The sequence below is a fragment of the Thalassophryne amazonica genome, chromosome 22 (genome assembly GCF_902500255.1).
Source record: "Thalassophryne amazonica chromosome 22, fThaAma1.1, whole genome shotgun sequence".
Classification (NCBI taxonomy): Eukaryota; Metazoa; Chordata; class Actinopteri; order Batrachoidiformes; family Batrachoididae; genus Thalassophryne; species Thalassophryne amazonica.
This window is the reverse complement of record NC_047124.1, coordinates 34,977,062-34,995,260: the sequence shown is the minus strand read 5'-3', so window position 1 is coordinate 34,995,260 and position 18,199 is coordinate 34,977,062. Positions and strand designations below refer to the sequence as shown.

General features: G+C 44.5%; 1 protein-coding gene across 1 annotated transcript in view; it reads right to left on the bottom strand.

Moving 5' to 3' along the window:
* The window catches only part of mpped1 (metallophosphoesterase domain containing 1), a 235,427-nt gene that overhangs the window by 215,667 nt on the left and 1,561 nt on the right, over window positions 1-18,199 (bottom strand). The window contains exon 2 of the mRNA XM_034163567.1: window positions 11,092-11,273. Coding sequence (XP_034019458.1) covers window positions 11,092-11,273 — 182 coding nt within the window. The remainder of the gene's footprint in view (window positions 1-11,091; window positions 11,274-18,199) is intronic.

Sequence of the window (18,199 nt, the reverse complement as noted above, 5' to 3'; positions counted from 1 at the left end):
AGTATGCAATGTTTGCTTGTATGCAAGTATGTATGCTTAGGTATACGTATGTGGGTATATCCTATGTGATGGTATATGTATTGTACAAGTACTTGTGTGTGTATATATGTGTGTATGTATATTTATATATGGATGTATGTGTGTGTGTGTGTATGTATATATGTGTTTGCACACGTGTGTGTGTATATATGTATACATATTTGCATACATGTGTGTGTGTGAATCTAATTAGTAGTGAGTGTATTTATTGATTTTGTGGAATAAGGGGTGGGTCTTGATAAGTTATGCTTCTACCCACCCCCTTTCGGTCACATGGGTTTTGCTTTTGGTCAGTTTTGGATTATTGTATTTTGTTTTCTGTTTTGCTGTATTGTTGTTTTGTTTTGTGTTTGTAAATATTGTATTTCTTTTTTATTCAACCATGTGTGTCAAAATAAAATAATTCAAATTCAATTCAATTTCAAAATTCAAAAAATTTGAGTGCAACTCCAAAAAGGTGCTTTCCGTGGTGCGAGTAATTTTTAGCCAAATAAAAGATTGTGCTTCTGTCGTGAAATGAATTTGAGGTATTTTCTGTGATGCCACCAAGAAATGGCAAGAGTCTGGGTTTCAAATTTCAGACCGATATCTCAAGCTGTTCTTGAGTTATAATCTGGAAACAAAACTCAAAGTGGCTGCCACAGGAAGCCGTCTCAGTTGAGTGAGGGATCTGCACTTGGACAGATGTCTTCCTTGAACCAACCCAGACCCATCACACAAAGTTCAGATCAATACCTGCAGGACTTCTTCAGTTATCATCTGGAAATGACATTTCCAGGATGGACACACGGACATCACTCGTGATAACAATACACCTCCAGCCCGCTGGGGCTGAGGGCTCGGCGTCTACCTCCACACCGCGGGGCTATATGGACATCGGGTGCAGGAACAGGTCTGGACTTTGACCGTGGATCGAAATGAAAATGTAGCCTGATAATTTTACACAACAACCACTGCTGTGACACAAAAACACATTACAAACACTGATCACCTTCAGAGAAAAAGAAAAAGTCAACACTCCACGTGCACTGAAATGCACGTGGAGTGTTGAGTTTCAGTGAAAGGCAAAACAATATCACGTCTTAGTCTGGACCTTCTAACCCTTCCATAAATTCATCTCATGAAAGGACATGTGACACTTTCATCCATAACATTCAAACTGCCAGAACAGTTACATCACTTCCTGTTTATATTTATCTTTATTACGTTCACCAAGATCTTTTTAGTTTGACATTTTGAGACAGACCCAGACAGACAGACACAGGCAGACCCAGACCCATACACAGACCCAGGCAGACCCAGACCCATACACAGACCCAGGCAGACCCAGACCCATACACAGACCCAGACCCAGACAGACACAGGCAGACCCAGACCCAGACAGACACAGGCAGACCCAGACACAGGCAGACCCAGGCAGACCCAGACCCAGACAGACCCAGACACAGGCAGACCCAGACACAGACCCAGACCCAGACAGACCCAGACCCAGGCAGACCCAGACCCAGACACAGACCCAGGCAGACCCAGACCCAGACACAGACCCAGGCAGACCCAGACCCAGACACAGACCCAGGCAGACCCAGACCCAGACAGACACAGGCAGACCCAGACACAGACCCAGACCCAGACAGACCCAGACACAGGCAGACCCAGACAGACACAGGCAGACCCAGACCCAGACCCAGACAGACACAGGCAGACCCAGACCCAGACCCAGACAGACACAGGCAGACCCAGACCCAGACCCAGACAGACCCAGACCCAGACAGACCCAGACACAGGCAGACCCAGACCCAGACAGACACAGGCAGACCCAGACCCAGACCCAGACACAGACCCAGGCAGACCCAGACCCAGACAGACACAGGCAGACCCAGACCCAGACACAGACCCAGGCAGACCCAGACCCAGACACAGACCCAGGCAGACCCAGACCCAGACAGACACAGGCAGACCCAGACACAGACCCAGACAGACCCAGACACAGGCAGACCCAGACCCAGACACAGACAGACACAGGCAGACCCAGACCCAGACCCAGACAGACCCAGACCCAGACACAGACCCAGACCCAGACAGACCCAGACACAGGCAGACCCAGGCAGACCCAGACCCAGACCCAGACACAGACCCAGGCAGACCCAGACCCAGACACAGACCCAGGCAGACCCAGACCCAGACAGACACAGGCAGACCCAGACCCAGACAGACACAGGCAGACCCAGACACAGACCCAGACCCAGACAGACCCAGACACAGGCAGACCCAGACCCAGACAGACCCAGACCCAGACCCAGACCCAGACAGACAGACACAGGCAGACCCAGACCCATACACAGACCCAGGCAGACCCAGACCCATAGGCAGACCCAGACCCAGACAGACACAGGCAGACCCAGACCCAGACAGACACAGGCAGACCCAGACCCAGACCCAGACAGACCCAGACACAGGCAGACCCAGACCCAGACACAGACCCAGACAGACACAGGCAGACCCAGACCCAGACACAGACCCAGGCAGACCCAGACCCAGACAGACACAGGCAGACCCAGACCCAGACACAGACCCAGGCAGACCCAGACCCAGACAGACACAGGCAGACCCAGACCCAGACACAGACCCAGGCAGACCCAGACCCAGACAGACACAGGCAGACCCAGACACAGACCCAGACCCAGACAGACCCAGACACAGGCAGACCCAGACCCAGACACAGACCCAGACAGACACAGGCAGACCCAGACCCACACCCAGACAGACACAGGCAGACCCAGACCCAGACCCAGACAGACACAGGCAGACCCAGACCCAGACCCAGACCCAGACAGACCCAGACCCAGACCCAGACAGACCCAGACCCAGACACAGACGAGACAGACCCAGACACAGGCAGACCCAGACCCAGACAGACACAGGCAGACCCAGACCCAGACACAGACCCAGACAGACACAGGCAGACCCAGACCCAGACACAGACCCAGGCAGACCCAGACCCAGACAGACACAGGCAGACCCAGACCCAGACCCAGACAGACACAGGCAGACCCAGACCCAGACCCAGACAGACACAGGCAGACCCAGACCCAGACCCAGACAGACCCAGACCCAGACACAGACCCAGACCCAGACAGACACAGGCAGACCCAGACCCAGACCCAGACAGACACAGGCAGACCCAGACCCAGACAGACACAGGCAGACCCAGACCCAGACACAGACCCAGACCCAGACCCAGGCAGACCCAGACCCAGACAGACACAGGCAGACCCAGACCCAGACAGACACAGGCAGACCCAGACCCAGACCCAGACAGACACAGGCAGACCCAGACCCAGACAGACACAGGCAGACCCAGACCCAGACCCAGACAGACACAGGCAGACCCAGACCCAGACAGACACAGGCAGACCCAGACCCAGACAGACACAGGCAGACCCAGACCCAGACAGACACAGGCAGACACAGACACAGGCAGACACAGACACAGGCAGACCCAGACACAGACACAGGCAGACCCAGACCCAGACCCAGACACAGGCAGACCCAGACCCAGACACAGACCCAGACAGACACAGGCAGACCCAGACAGACACAGGCAGACCCAGACCCAGACAGACACAGGCAGACCCAGACCCAGACCCAGACAGACACAGGCAGACCCAGACCCAGACAGACACAGGCAGACCCAGACCCAGACCTAGGCAGACACAGGCAGACCCAGACCCAGACCCAGGCAGACCCAGGCAGACCCAGACCCAGACCCAGACAGACCCAGACCCAGACAGACCCAGACCCAGACCCAGACAGACACAGGCAGACCCAGACAGACACAGGCAGACCCAGACCCAGACACAGACCCAGACCCAGACAGACACAGGCAGACCCATACCCAGACACAGACCCAGACAGACACAGGCAGACCCAGACAGACACAGACCCAGACAGACACAGGCAGACCCATACCCAGACACAGACCCAGGCAGACCCAGACCCAGACACAGACCCAGACACGCAGACACAGGCATGGACAGACACAGACAGGCATAGACAGACACAGACAGGCATAGACAGACACAGACAGGCATAGACAGACACAGACAGGCATAGACAGACAGACACAGACAGGCATAGACAGACACAGACAGGCATAGACAGACACAGACAGGCATAGACAGACACAGACAGGCATAGACAGACACAGACAGGCATAGACAGACAGACACAGGCATAGACAGACACAGACAAAGACACTTCTTTATAGCCATCAGAATTTGTTGCCTGTGAGTTTCAGGTTTGTCATCTGTTTCTGAGTAAAAGTAACATAACAACTTCCGTTCCACAGACAGTAAAATACGACAAACGTGGTGAGTCATGTGTGATGCCATCTGTGGATCCAGACTCTGAGGAACGGGGTTAGTCCCGTTCCTCCCAGTTTCATCCCAAGTAGCAAATCGGGGAGTGTTTTGATGCACTGCAGCAACTTCTTGATCCATCTTTGTTCATCTTGAATAAACTTGGCACGCATAGTTGTTACGACCATCAGCACCACATTTGAACTTTGGGTCAAATTTTCTTCTCAAAAATTTCATCCCGATTCGCAAAATCGTCGTAACTTCCAGATGTTCAAAGTCTTAGCGGCTTCAGTCATGTTCAGATGTCTTCAAAGGGGGTATTTCACGGGAGAACAGCCTGAAATGTGTTTGATTGCGCGCTCCATCAGAGCAGCGTTTGTTACAGTTTTTGTCGAACAGCTCGATCCCGTCTCGCCGAGGACGCAGCTCCTTAATTTTGTTTTCATGCAGGTTGCCAGGTTTGCACTTTATAAGTCAGCTTAGGAGGCAAGCCAGACGAAACTGTTCCTGCACGCTTTAGGATGTAGGTGATCGTAGCAGAACAGTGCACTGTAGAATAGCGGTGTAAGGTACAGCTGATAATTGTCAGTGCTCCATCGTCCACCTGGGGCAAAGCAACACCACGGCGCCTGCGCCCTGTAAATCAGATACAAAACGTGCACTCATTGGGTGTGTTGGTCTAATAATGAGGTGTCACCAGGAGCAGAGCTGATGTATTAATATCATCCATCAGCAGGAAGCATCGCGCCTCAGACCCCAAAAATCACACCTGAAGTCCAGCAAGTAAAGAGCAGGTTCACAACAAGATTGCAGCACGCGTGCACGTTTCCTCTCCAAGCACCTGCAGTGGTGTGTTTGTATGATGTGGGATTACGGCCACTGTAGCGGGGGGGGCAGCTGTCTCTCCCTCAAGTCTACAAATTCAGATCATCATATGATAAATCAATCAATCAATCAATCAATCAATTTTTTTATATAGCGCCAAATCACAACAAACAGTTGCCCCAAGGCGCTTTATATTGTAAGGCAAGCGCTCTATTGGGGTGATATGGTACTACGAGGTCCCTAAGATAAGATGGGACCTGATTATTCAAAACCTTATAAGTAAGAATAAGAATTTTAAATTCTATTCTAGAATTAACAGGAAGCCAATGAAGAGAGGCCAATATGGGTGAGATATGCTCTCTCCTTCTAGTCCCCGTCAGTACTCTAGCTGCAGCATTTTGAATTAACTGAAGGCTTTTTAGGGAACTTTTAGGACAACCTGATAATAATGAATTACAATAGTCCAGCCTAGAGGAAATAAATGCATGAATTAGTTTTTCAGCATCACTCTGAGACAAGACCTTTCTGATTTTAGAGATATTGCGTAAATGCAAAAAAGCAGTCCTACATATTTGTTTAATATGCGCTTTGAATGACATATCCTGATCAAAAATGACTCCAAGATTTCTCACAGTATTACTAGAGGTCAGGGTAATGCCATCCAGAGTAAGGATCTGGTTAGACACCATGTTTCTAAGATTTGTGGGGCCAAGTACAATAACTTCAGTTTTATCTGAGTTTAAAAGCAGGAAATTAGAGGTCATCCATGTCTTTATGTCTGTAAGACAATCCTGCAGTTTAGCTAATTGGTGTGTGTCCTCTGGCTTCATGGATAGATAAAGCTGGGTATCATCTGCGTAACAATGAAAATTTAAGCAATACCGTCTAATAATACTGCCTAAGGGAAGCATGTATAAAGTGAATAAAATTGGTCCTAGCACAGAACCTTGTGGAACTCCATAATTAACTTTAGTCTGTGAAGAAGATTCCCCATTTACATGAACAAATTGTAATCTATTAGACAAATATGATTCAAACCACCGCAGCGCAGTGCCTTTAATACCTATGGCATGCTCTAATCTCTGTAATAAAATTTTATGGTCAACAGTATCAAAAGCAGCACTGAGGTCTAACAGAACAAGCACAGAGACGAGTCCACTGTCCGAGGCCATAAGAAGATCATTTGTAACCTTCACTAATGCTGTTTCTGTACTATGATGAATTCTAAAACCTGACTGAAACTCTTCAAATAGACCATTCCTCTGCAGATGATCAGTTAGCTGTTTTACAACTACCCTTTCAAGAATTTTTCAGAGAAAAGGAAGGTTGGAGATTGGCCTATAATTAGCTAAGATAGCTGGGTCAAGTGATGGCTTTTTAAGTAATGGTTTAATTACTGCCACCTTAAAAGCCTGTTGCACATAGCCATCTAACAAATATAGATTGATCATATTTAAGATCGAAGCATTAAATAATAGTAGGGCTTCCTTGAGCAGCCTGGTAGGAATGGAGTCTAATAAACATGTTGATGGTTTGGATGAAGTAACTAATGAAAATAACTCAGACAGAACAATCGGAGAGAAAGAGTCTAACCAAATACCGGCATCACTGAAAGCAGCCAAAGATAACGATACGTCTTTGGGATGGTTATGAGTAATTTTTTCTCTAATAGTTAAAATTTTGTTAGCAAAGAAAGTCATGAAGTCATTACTAGTTAAAGTTAATGGAATACTCAGCTCAATAGAGCTATGACTCTTTGTCAGCCTGGCTACAGTGCTGAAAAGAAACCTGGGGTTGTTCTTATTTTCTTCAATTAGTGATGAGTAGAAAGATGTCCTAGCTTTACGGAGGGCTTTTTTATAGAGCAACAGACTCTTTTTCCAGGCTAAGTGAAGATCTTCTAAATTAGTGAGACGCCATTTCCTCTCCAACTTACGGGTTATCTGCTTTAAGCTACGAGTTTGTGAGTTATACCACGGAGTCAGGCACTTCTGATTTAAAGCTCTCTTTTTTAGAGGAGCTACAGCATCCAAAGTTGTCTTCAATGAGGATGTAAAACTATTGACGAGATACTCTATCTCACTTACAGAGTTTAGGTAGCTACTCTGCACTGTGTTGGTATATGGCATTAGAGAACATAAAGAAGGAATCATATCCTTAAACCTAGTTACAGCGCTTTCTGAAAGACTTCTAGTGTAATGAAACTTATTCCCCACTGCTGGGTAGTCCATCAGAGTAAATGTAAATGTTATTAAGAAATGATCAGACAGAAGGGAGTTTTCAGGGAATACTGTTAAGTCTTCTATTTCCATACCATAAGTCAGAACAAGATCTAAGATATGATTAAAGTGGTGGGTGGACTCATTTACTTTTTGAGCAAAGCCAATAGAGTCTAATAATAGATTAAATACAGTGTTGAGGCTGTCATTCTCAGCATCTGTGTGGATGTTAAAATCGCCCACTATAATTATCTTATCTGAGCTAAGCACTAAGTCAGACAAAAGGTCTGAAAATTCACAGAGAAACTCACAGTAACGACCAGGTGGACGATAGATAATAACAAATAAAACTGTTTTTTGGGACTTCCAATTTGGATGGACAAGACTAAGAGTCAAGCTTTCAAATGAATTAAAGCTCTGTCTGGGTTTTTGATTAATTAATAAGCTGGAATGGAAGATTGCTGCTAATCCTCCGCCCCGGCCCGTGCTACGAGCATTCTGACAGTTAGTGTGACTCGGGGGTGTTGACTCATTTAAACTAACATATTCATCCTGCTGTAACCAGGTTTCTGTAAGGCAGAATAAATCAATATGTTGATCAATTATTATATCATTTACCAACAGGGACTTAGAAGAGAGAGACCTAATGTTTAATAGACCACATTTAACTGTTTTAGTCTGTGGTGCAGTTGAAGGTGCTATATTATTTTTTCTTTTTGAATTTTTATGCTTAAATAGATTTTTGCTGGTTGTTGGTGGTCTGGGAGCAGGCACCGTCTCTACGGGGATGGGGTAATGAGGGGATGGCAGGGGGAGAGAAGCTGCAGAGAGGTGTGTAAGACTACAACTCTGCTTCCTGGTCCCAACCCTGGATAGTCACGGTTTAGAGGATTTAAGAAAATTGGCCAGATTTCTAGAAATGAGAGCTGCTCCATCCAAAGTGGGATGGATGCCGTCTCTCCTAACAAGACCAGGTTTTCCCCAGAAGCTTTGCCAATTATCTATGAAGCCCACCTCATTTTTTGGACACCACTCAGACAGCCAGCAATTCAAGGAGAACATGCGGCTAAACATGTCACTCCCGGTCCGATTGGGGAGGGGCCCAGAGAAAACTACAGAGTCCGACATTGTTTTTGCAAAGTTACACACCGATTTAATGTTAATTTTAGTGACCTCCGATTGGCGTAACCGGGTGTCATTACTGCCGACGTGAATTACAGTCTTACCAAATTTACGCTTAGCCTTAGCCAGCAGTTTCAAATTTCCTTCAATGTCGCCTGCTCTGGCCCCCGGAAGACAATTGACTATGGTTGCTGGTGTCGCTAACTTCACATTTCGCAAAACAGAGTCGCCAATAACCAGAGTTTGATCCTCGGCGGGTGTGTCGTCGAGTGGGGAAAAACGGTTAGAGATGTGAATGGGTTGGCGGTGTACACGGGGCTTCTGTTTAGAACTACGCTTCCTCCTCACAGTAACCCAGTCGGCCTGCTTTCCCGGCTGCTCGGGATCTGCCAGGGGGTAACTAACGGCGGCTAAGCTACCTTGGTCCGCACCGACTACAGGGGCCTGGCTAGCTGTAGAATTTTCCACGGTGCGGAGCCGAGTCTCCAATTCGCCCAGCCTGGCCTCCAAAGCTACGAATAAGCTACACTTATTACAAGTACCATTACTGCTAAAGGAGGCCGAGGAATAACTAAACATTTCACACCCAGAGCAGAAAAGTGCGGGAGAGACAGGAGAAGCCGCCATGCTAAATCGGCTAAGAGCTAGTAGCTACGCTAAGCTAGCGGATTCCTAAAAACACGCAAAGTGAATAATGTGTAAATAATTTAGAGGTGATTCAGCAGAAGGAGTGCTTTAGTTAAGGCACGTAAAGATTACACTGGGAAACAAATCGTAATCTAGATAACTAGATCAATCTAACTGCGCAGATTAAACAGCTAACAGATACAGAAAAACACCGCTGTGCTCCGGAACAGGAAGTGATACAATACCACAGTGAGAGCCCAAGAACACAACACAACACAAGAACATTAATGTGCACTCACGTTCACGTCACTGATGATGTTCTTCATGAAGGACAACATCCACAGACACGTCTGATGTTATTGGCTGTAAAACACACAACCAAAGTGACGACAAAATGACCATAAACTGAAATGAGCATCGGTAAAGTAAAGTAAGACCCTTCGGCTGCTCCCTTGTTTTTCCACTCGGGGTTGCCACAGCAGATCCGAGGTGGATCTGCATGTTGAATTGGCACAAGATGGAGAGATGTGGCAGGGGTGGGATTTGAACCAGGAACCTTTCGCACTGAAACCAAGTGCACTGACCACTTGGCCACCAGTCCTGTGCTGCTCCACTGAAATGAGCATCAACACTCATGGAAAAACACAAAACCTAAAGTTATATTGTCTCCTGGACATTTCATGACAACATGTGGAGAACCTGGAAGCATACGGCCTGAACATCACGTTTCTTATCATCTCTGAGCACGTTAGGAGTTGCTGGTACTGATGGTGTGTGAACCCCCTGTGTCTGAGAGGTCCTGGTCCAAATGCTCTTATTTTTCTTATTATATTGTAAATATCAGCAACTGCAAAAAAAAATAAATAAATAAACTTTTAGATTTTCAGTCTTAGTTGCTGTTTTAGAATTGAGTTTAATACTTTTCAAATTCTCACTTTTTGCTTTTTAACAAATATACATAATCCAGTGTATCACGTTTCACTGTTTTAGGGGGATGAGGGAACTGTGATGGAATACTTGTTATTTATTTTAATCTGGATTTGTTTGAAAATCCACTATTAAATTTTGTTACATGCAATAAAATATAACTTCAGTTACACTGTTAAGAAGAGGACAAGTGGTGTTTTGCAGTTTATAGAAATCAAAATTTCTTTGCAGCCCATTCAGTTAAAAAACACTCACTCATCTTCAACCGTTTATCCGGGATCAGGTCGCAGGGGCAACAGTTCCAGCAGGGGCCCAGACTTCCCTTTCCTGGGACACACTGACCACCTCTGACTGTGGGATCCCAAGGATTCCCAGACCAGTGTGGAGATATAATCTCTCCACCTAGTCCTGGGTCTCCTCCCAGATGGACGTGCCTGGAACATCTCCCTAGGGAGGCACCCAGGAGGCATCCTTACCAGATGCCCAAACCACCTCAACTGGCTCCTTTCAATGCAAAGGAACAGCAGCTCTACTCCTCACGGATGACCGAACTTCTCATCCTATCTCTAAGGGAGACTCTCGCCACCCTCCTGAGAAAGCCCATTTCGGCTGCTTAGTTTAAAAACAATGTAGGAAAACCATGTTGGACACACACACAAACACACACACACAGTCCAGGTCTGAAGCTGACCCCCACCCCCACCTCCAAAAAAAAAATCCTGAAAAGCCATCAAACAAGGGGAAACGCTCCCATAAATCTTCATCCCGTTTTCTCCTTTGAACCTCTTTGTTTTGTTGGGACACAAGATTCTGATAACTTTAGCAAGTTTTTTTTTTTGTTTGAAGTTTTGCACCTTGGTAGAGTAAATTTAGCGTTGCAGCGAACGCAGCATTATTAATCATCACAAGACCCAGATAGAGCAAACAGGCCCGCAACCATTCCAAATGTACAGTCCCAGGTTTGGGTTGCTGACCTAACCAGTCGTTGAACTTCTTGACCTCAGAGGGCAGTCCCAGTTCAGTGAAGTCTCCAGCGTGGATAAACACGTCCCCATAAGGCATCTGGATGGCATCTGTCCGGGAGTGTGTGTCTGAGATACACACAAAACGGGTGTAGCCCGGCGGCTTGGGCGTGTCGTGGGGCATCGGATCCACCCTGAACACAGACAGGAAACAGATAGAGACAGAAGACAAAAACAGGTCACTGCTGCTGTCGCTACACTTAAAACACACACACTCCTGTGCTGCAGTCTCTGTGGTAAGAGGCTAGTCACAAAAACAGTTTTGGTATCCAACTGAAACTCATCCCCACAGACAAGAAACAGAGTCACAGCAGGAACCAAGAGTGAGCGGCCACAGGAAGAGCTGAGCGCTCACACAGACAGCGAGAGGAATGTGCAGAGACAAAACAAGAATAAAGCTCAGATACAGAATAAGAGCAGAGTCCTCTGGGACGCCCAGTCAGTGTGCGGATCCACGGGGCCTCCAGGGGGACAAGCAGAGCTGGTGAATAACTGTGGCCCACTTTACTGAGCTCTCCTCCATGTACGGTGCTGTACCTCCACCACCACCACCAAGAGGGACAGAAGACAGCAGGGGACGTGAGCAAGCAGACACACGTGCATGTAGCACAGCCGGAAAGACGCAAAAGTCACAAAGTAATCAAATACAGAGAGCTTCAGGACAGAAGCCGTTTCCACGATGAAATGTTAACGGATGCTCTGCTGAGTCCTCCAACGGATCAGAACTTAAACTCAACAGCTACATCAGTTACATCACATTAGGTGGTAAAGAACACCCAGAACACGGTCAGCTGACGATCACTTCAATCCGCACTGCAGTGACTAACAGGAGGTTCTATACCTGCTTACTCCAATTAAGGGTCAGGGGGCTCTGGAGCCTATCCCAGCAGTCATTAGGCGAGAGGCGGGGTCCAACCTGGACCAGGATGCCAGTCTGTCACAGGGACAAACACACACACACACGCCTCCAGTCAATTTAAAGTTTCCAATTCACCTATGGACTAGTTCAAAATAATGAAACCAAGTGTGACATAATCATCAAAATTTAAAAATGGTCTTTTGTGTAATGTTTTCATTATAGGTATGGTTATATATCAGTTTCAATATTTCTATTGATCTCAGCTCAGTCATTGCTAGAAATGATCAGTGCATATATACTATAATGTGCGTAACGCTTGTGACAACAGTTGGAGGAATCTTCTTTAGTCTGCAGAAGCCTGAAACAAAGAAATTCTGTCCATTAGTTCTTGGTATTATTGAACAAGTAATATATTTATTCTATTGAAGCAGAGTAGGAGATATAGTTACGGTTTTAACACAAATAAATCAAGGACTTATTCTCAGCACTACGCTTGTGACAGTTTTACCTTGTTTTAGAAACATGATGTTTTTTTCTAGGAAATGACATTTCTACCTTTACAAAAATGTATCACTGTGTGTTAGTATGAAGCACAAACAGACTGACAAAATACAAGGTTATTTCTTTAACATTCAACTTTAAATGATAATGCTAAATATCAATGTCACACAAAACTGATGAAAAACGTGCTATTTTTGGGGTAAATTTCATGCATATCTCTGGAACCGTGTGGAAGTTTTCCATGAAATTTTCAGTACCTGTTAAATCTGGATGGTGCTAAATAAAATAATGGCTTGGTCATGACAAATGCAATGCAAATCAGCAGTTAGGCATCACGGACGCAATTAGCAGTGTCCAAACACCATTTGTTCAATTTGGCCCCAAAATAACAGAAACATAATTAGCAGGGTCCAAACACCATTTGTTCAATTTGGCCCCAAAATAACAGAAACATAATTAGCAGGGTCCAAACACTATTTGTTCAATTTGACCCAAAAATAACAGAGACGCAATTATCAGGGTCCAAACACTATTTGTTCAATTTTACCAAAAATAACAGCGACGCAATTAGCAGGGTCCAAACACTATTTGTTCAATTTTACCAAAAATAACAGACGCAATTAGCAGGGTCCAAACACTATTTGTTCAATTTGACCCAAAAATAACAGAGACGCATTTAGCAGGGTCCAAACACTATTTGTTCAATTTGACCCAAAAATAACAGCGATGCAATTAGCAGGGTCCAAACACTATTTGTTCAATTTGACCCAAAAATAACAGCGATGCAATTAGCAGGGTCCAAACACTATTTGTTCAATTTTACCAAAAATAACAGAGACGCAATTAGCAGGGTCCAAACACTATTTGTTCAATTTGACCCAAAATAACAGCGATGCAATTAGCAGGGTCCAAACACTATTTGTTCAATTTGACCCAAAAATAACAGAGAAGCAATTAGCAGGGTCCAAACACTATTTGTCCTATTTGACCCAAAAATAACAGAGACGCAATTATCAGGGTCCAAACACCATTTGTTCAATTTGGCCCCAAAATAAAACGGCCACAATTAGCAGGGTCCAAGCACCATTTGTTCAATTTGACCCAAAAATAACAGAAACGTAATTAGCAGGGTCCAAGCACTATTTGTTCAATTTGACCCAAAAATAACAGAGACGCAATTAGCAGGGTCCAAACACTATTTGTTCAATTTTACCAAAAATAACAGCGACGCAATTAGCAGGGTCCAAACACTATTTGTTCAATTTTACCAAAAATAACAGACGCAATTAGCAGGGTCCAAACACTATTTGTTCAATTTGACCCAAAAATAACAGAGACGCATTTAGCAGGGTCCAAACACTATTTGTTCAATTTGACCCAAAAATAACAGAGACACATTTAGCAGGGTCCAAACACTATTTGTTCAATTTGACCCAAAAATAACAGCGATGCAATTAGCAGGGTCCAAACACTATTTGTTCAATTTGACCCAAAAATAACAGCGATGCAATTAGCAGGGTCCAAACACTATTTGTTCAATTTTACCAAAAATAACAGAGACGCAATTAGCAGGGTCCAAACACTATTTGTTCAATTTGACCCAAAAATAACAGCGATGCAATTAGCAGGGTCCAAACACTATTTGTTCAATTTGACCCAAAAATAACAGAGAAGCAATTAGCAGGGTCCAAACACTATTTGTCCTATTTGACCCAAAAATAACAGAGACGCAATTATCAGGGTCCAAACACCATTTGTTCAATTTGGCCCCAAAATAAAACGGCCACAATTAGCAGGGTCCAAGCACCATTTGTTCAATTTGACCCAAAAATAACAGAGACGCAATTAGCAGGGTCCAAACACTATTTGTTCAATTTTACCAAAAATAACAGCGACGCAATTAGCAGGGTCCAAACACTATTTGTTCAATTTTACCAAAAATAACAGACGCAATTAGCAGGGTCCAAACACTATTTGTTCAATTTGACCCAAAAATAACAGAGACGCATTTAGCAGGGTCCAAACACTATTTGTTCAATTTGACCCAAAAATAACAGCGATGCAATTAGCAGGGTCCAAACACTATTTGTTCAATTTGACCCAAAAATAACAGCGATGCAATTAGCAGGGTCCAAACACTATTTGTTCAATTTTACCAAAATAACAGAGACGCAATTAGCAGGGTCCAAACACTATTTGTTCAATTTGACCCAAAAATAACAGCGATGCAATTAGCAGGGTCCAAACACTATTTGTTCAATTTGACCCAAAAATAACAGAGAAGCAATTAGCAGGGTCCAAACACTATTTGTCCTATTTGACCCAAAATAACAGAGACGCAATTATCAGGGTCCAAACACCATTTGTTCAATTTGGCCCCAAAATAAAACGGCCACAATTAGCAGGGTCCAAGCACCATTTGTTCAATTTGACCCAAAAATAACAGAAACGTAATTAGCAGGGTCCAAGCACTATTTGTTCAATTTTACCAAAAATAAGAGATGCAATTAGCAGGGTCCAAACACTATTTGTTAAATTTTACCAAAAATAAGAGATGCAATTAGCAGGGTCCAAACACTATTTGTTCAATTTGACCCAAAAATAACAGCGATGCAATTAGCAGGGTCCAAACACCATTTGTCCTATTTGACCCAAAAATAACAGCGATGCAATTAGCAGGGTCCAAACACTATTTGTTCAATTTGACCCAAAAATAACAGAGACGCAATTAGCAGGGTCCAAACACTATTTGTCCAATTTGACCCAAAAATAACAGCGATGCAATTAGCAGGGTCCAAACACTATTTGTTCAATTTTACCAAAAATAAGAGATGCAATTAGCAGGGTCCAAACACTATTTGTTCAATTTTACCAAAAATAAGAGATGCAATTAGCAGGGTCCAAACACTATTTGTTCAATTTGACCCAAAAATAACAGCGATGCAATTAGCAGGGTCCAAACACCATTTGTCCTATTTGACCCAAAAATAACAGCGATGCAATTAGCAGGGTCCAAACACTATTTGTTCAATTTGACCCAAAAATAACAGAGACGCAATTAGCAGGGTCCAAACACTATTTGTCCAATTTGACCCCAAAATAACAGCGATGCAATTAGCAGGGTCCAAACACTATTTGTCCAATTTGACCCCAAAATAACAGACACAATTACCAGGGTCCAAACACTATTTGTCCTATTTGGCCCAAAAATAACAGAGACGCAATTATCAGGGTCGAAACACTATTTGTCCAATTTGACCCAAAAATAACAGAGACGCAATTAGCAGGGTCCAAACACTATTTGTTCAATTTGACCCAAAAATAACAGAAACGCAATTAGCAGGGTCCAAACACTATTTGTCCAATTTGACCCAAAAATAACAGACACAATTAGCAGGGTCCAAGCACTATTTGTCCTATTTGACCCAAAAATAACAGCGATGCAATTAGCAGGGTCCAAACACCATTTGTTCAATTTGACCCAAAAATAACAGCGATGCAATTATCAGGGTCCAAACACTATTTGTTCAATTTGACCCAAAAATAACAGAGACGCAATTAGCAGGGTCCAAACACTATTTGTCCAATTTGACCCCAAAAATAACAGCGATGCAATTAGCAGGGTCCAAACACTATTTGTTCAATTTGACCCAAAAATAACAGAAACGCAATTAGCAGGGTCCAAACACTATTTGTCCAATTTGACCCAAAAATAACAGACACAATTAGCAGGGTCCAAGCACTATTTGTCCTATTTGACCCAAAAATAACAGACACAATTAGCAGGGTCCAAACACCATTTGTCCAATTTGACCCAAAAATAACAGACACAATTAGCAGGGTCCAAGCACTATTCGTTCAATCTGACCCAAAAATAACACGGATGCAATTATCAGGGTCCAAACACCATTTGTCCAATTTGGCCCAAAAATAAAACGGCCACAATTAGCAGGGTCCAAGCACCATTTGTCCAATTTGACCCAAAAATAACACGGCCGCAGCACATCTGACTGACCAGCTGGATCTACCTCTGTGTTTTTGATGACCTTTCTGTCTGACCATATAACATCCGTAAGCCTCCTCACTGTCTCTCCTGTTGCCTTTGTGATTGGTGGCTCCATACAGTAGGCATTGTCAAAACTCTATTGTGGTGTTACAACACCCACATCAGGTCAGTTTTAAGTGTCTTTTTTATGCCCAAATCCATTGTGAACAATTCCACAATGGCTGATTTCAGGAGAGTAACTAATTTGTGAGTTACGAAGGGTTTAGTTGAATAAACCACACCAAGCTCAATTTGGCAGGCAACAGTTTATCAGAAAATTCAAAATGGCTAAAGTTTTTCAAAGCTGAACTGAGTGTGGCCTGTGTCGTTACATGCAGAACTTTCAATGGACTCGAGATAAATTAAAATTTTTATTTTAGCCCTGAGAGTTCAGACATTATTTCCAAAGGTCTACTGTGGTGGTTGCAGCGCCCCCATCAGTTCAGTTAAGGTGTCACATTTTGCAAATGTCCATTGTGAACATGCTTGGTTTAGTAGTTCATTCATGAGCAAAAGCAGATGGCGTGAATTAAGTCACAACGACTTAAATTTGGCAACAAACTGTAGCAACACAGGAAGAAATATCAAATACATTCAAGAACATTTATGCATGTATCAAACTTTGTGATAATTGAGCAAAAATTATATGAGGCAGGTTTTGCACAATCCGGTCTCTATATGACCAAAGTAGGAGTTGGGTCCACATTCTCGGATTCACATCAGACCTGCTCCTGGTGGGTGCCGGACCCTGCCAGGGCTGCCCCTTGTCACAAATTCTATCTCGTCACCAATCCTGTTTATGATGTTCACAGACAAGATATCAAGGCTTAGTCAAGGACAGCAGGGTGTCCAGTTTGGTCACTTCAGACTTGCATCGCTGCTTTTTGCTGATGATGTGGTTCTGTTGGCTTCAGACAGCGACCTGTGATTGTACTGAACAGGTTTGAGGCCGAGTGTGACAAGACTAGGACAGAAAGTCAGCATCTCCAAATCTGAGACCATGGTCCCCTGAGTTTAAGTATCTTAGGGTTTTGTTTACGAGTGGGGGTAAGTTGGTTGAAGATTGACAGACAGATTGAGGCGGCATCTGATGTTTTATGAACGCTGTACTGGACTGTCTTGGTGAAGAAGGAGCTGAGCCAGAAGGTGAGACTCTCAATTTACAAGTTGATTTACGCTCCTATCTCTCCTATGGTCAGGAACTTTGGGTAACGACTGAAGGAACAAGGTCACAGATACAAGTGATGGAAATGAGATTCCTCCATTGGGTATCTGAGCTGACACTCCTGGACAGGGTGAGCTAGTCTATGCAGGATGGATTTGGAATAGAGCTGTTGCTTCTTCACATCGAAAGGAGCCACCTGAGGTGGTTCAAGCATCTGGTGAGGATGGACCTGGTCATCTCCTTAGGGAGATCTTCCAGGCACGTCCAAGTTGGAGGAGGTGCCAGGGAAGACCCAGGAAATGCTGGAGGGATCCTATTTCCCAGCTGGCATGGAAACCCAGGAAAGTAAAAGAATGAAGGATGTCATTTGCTGTTTCGTAGTTGTGACTGTCGCACCATCTCAACCAACTTATGTGAGAGGTTGGTTTCAGCAGAGTTCCGGTTCAGGACGCAATGTAAACACACCTCGTGATGTGTGGACAACAAGACA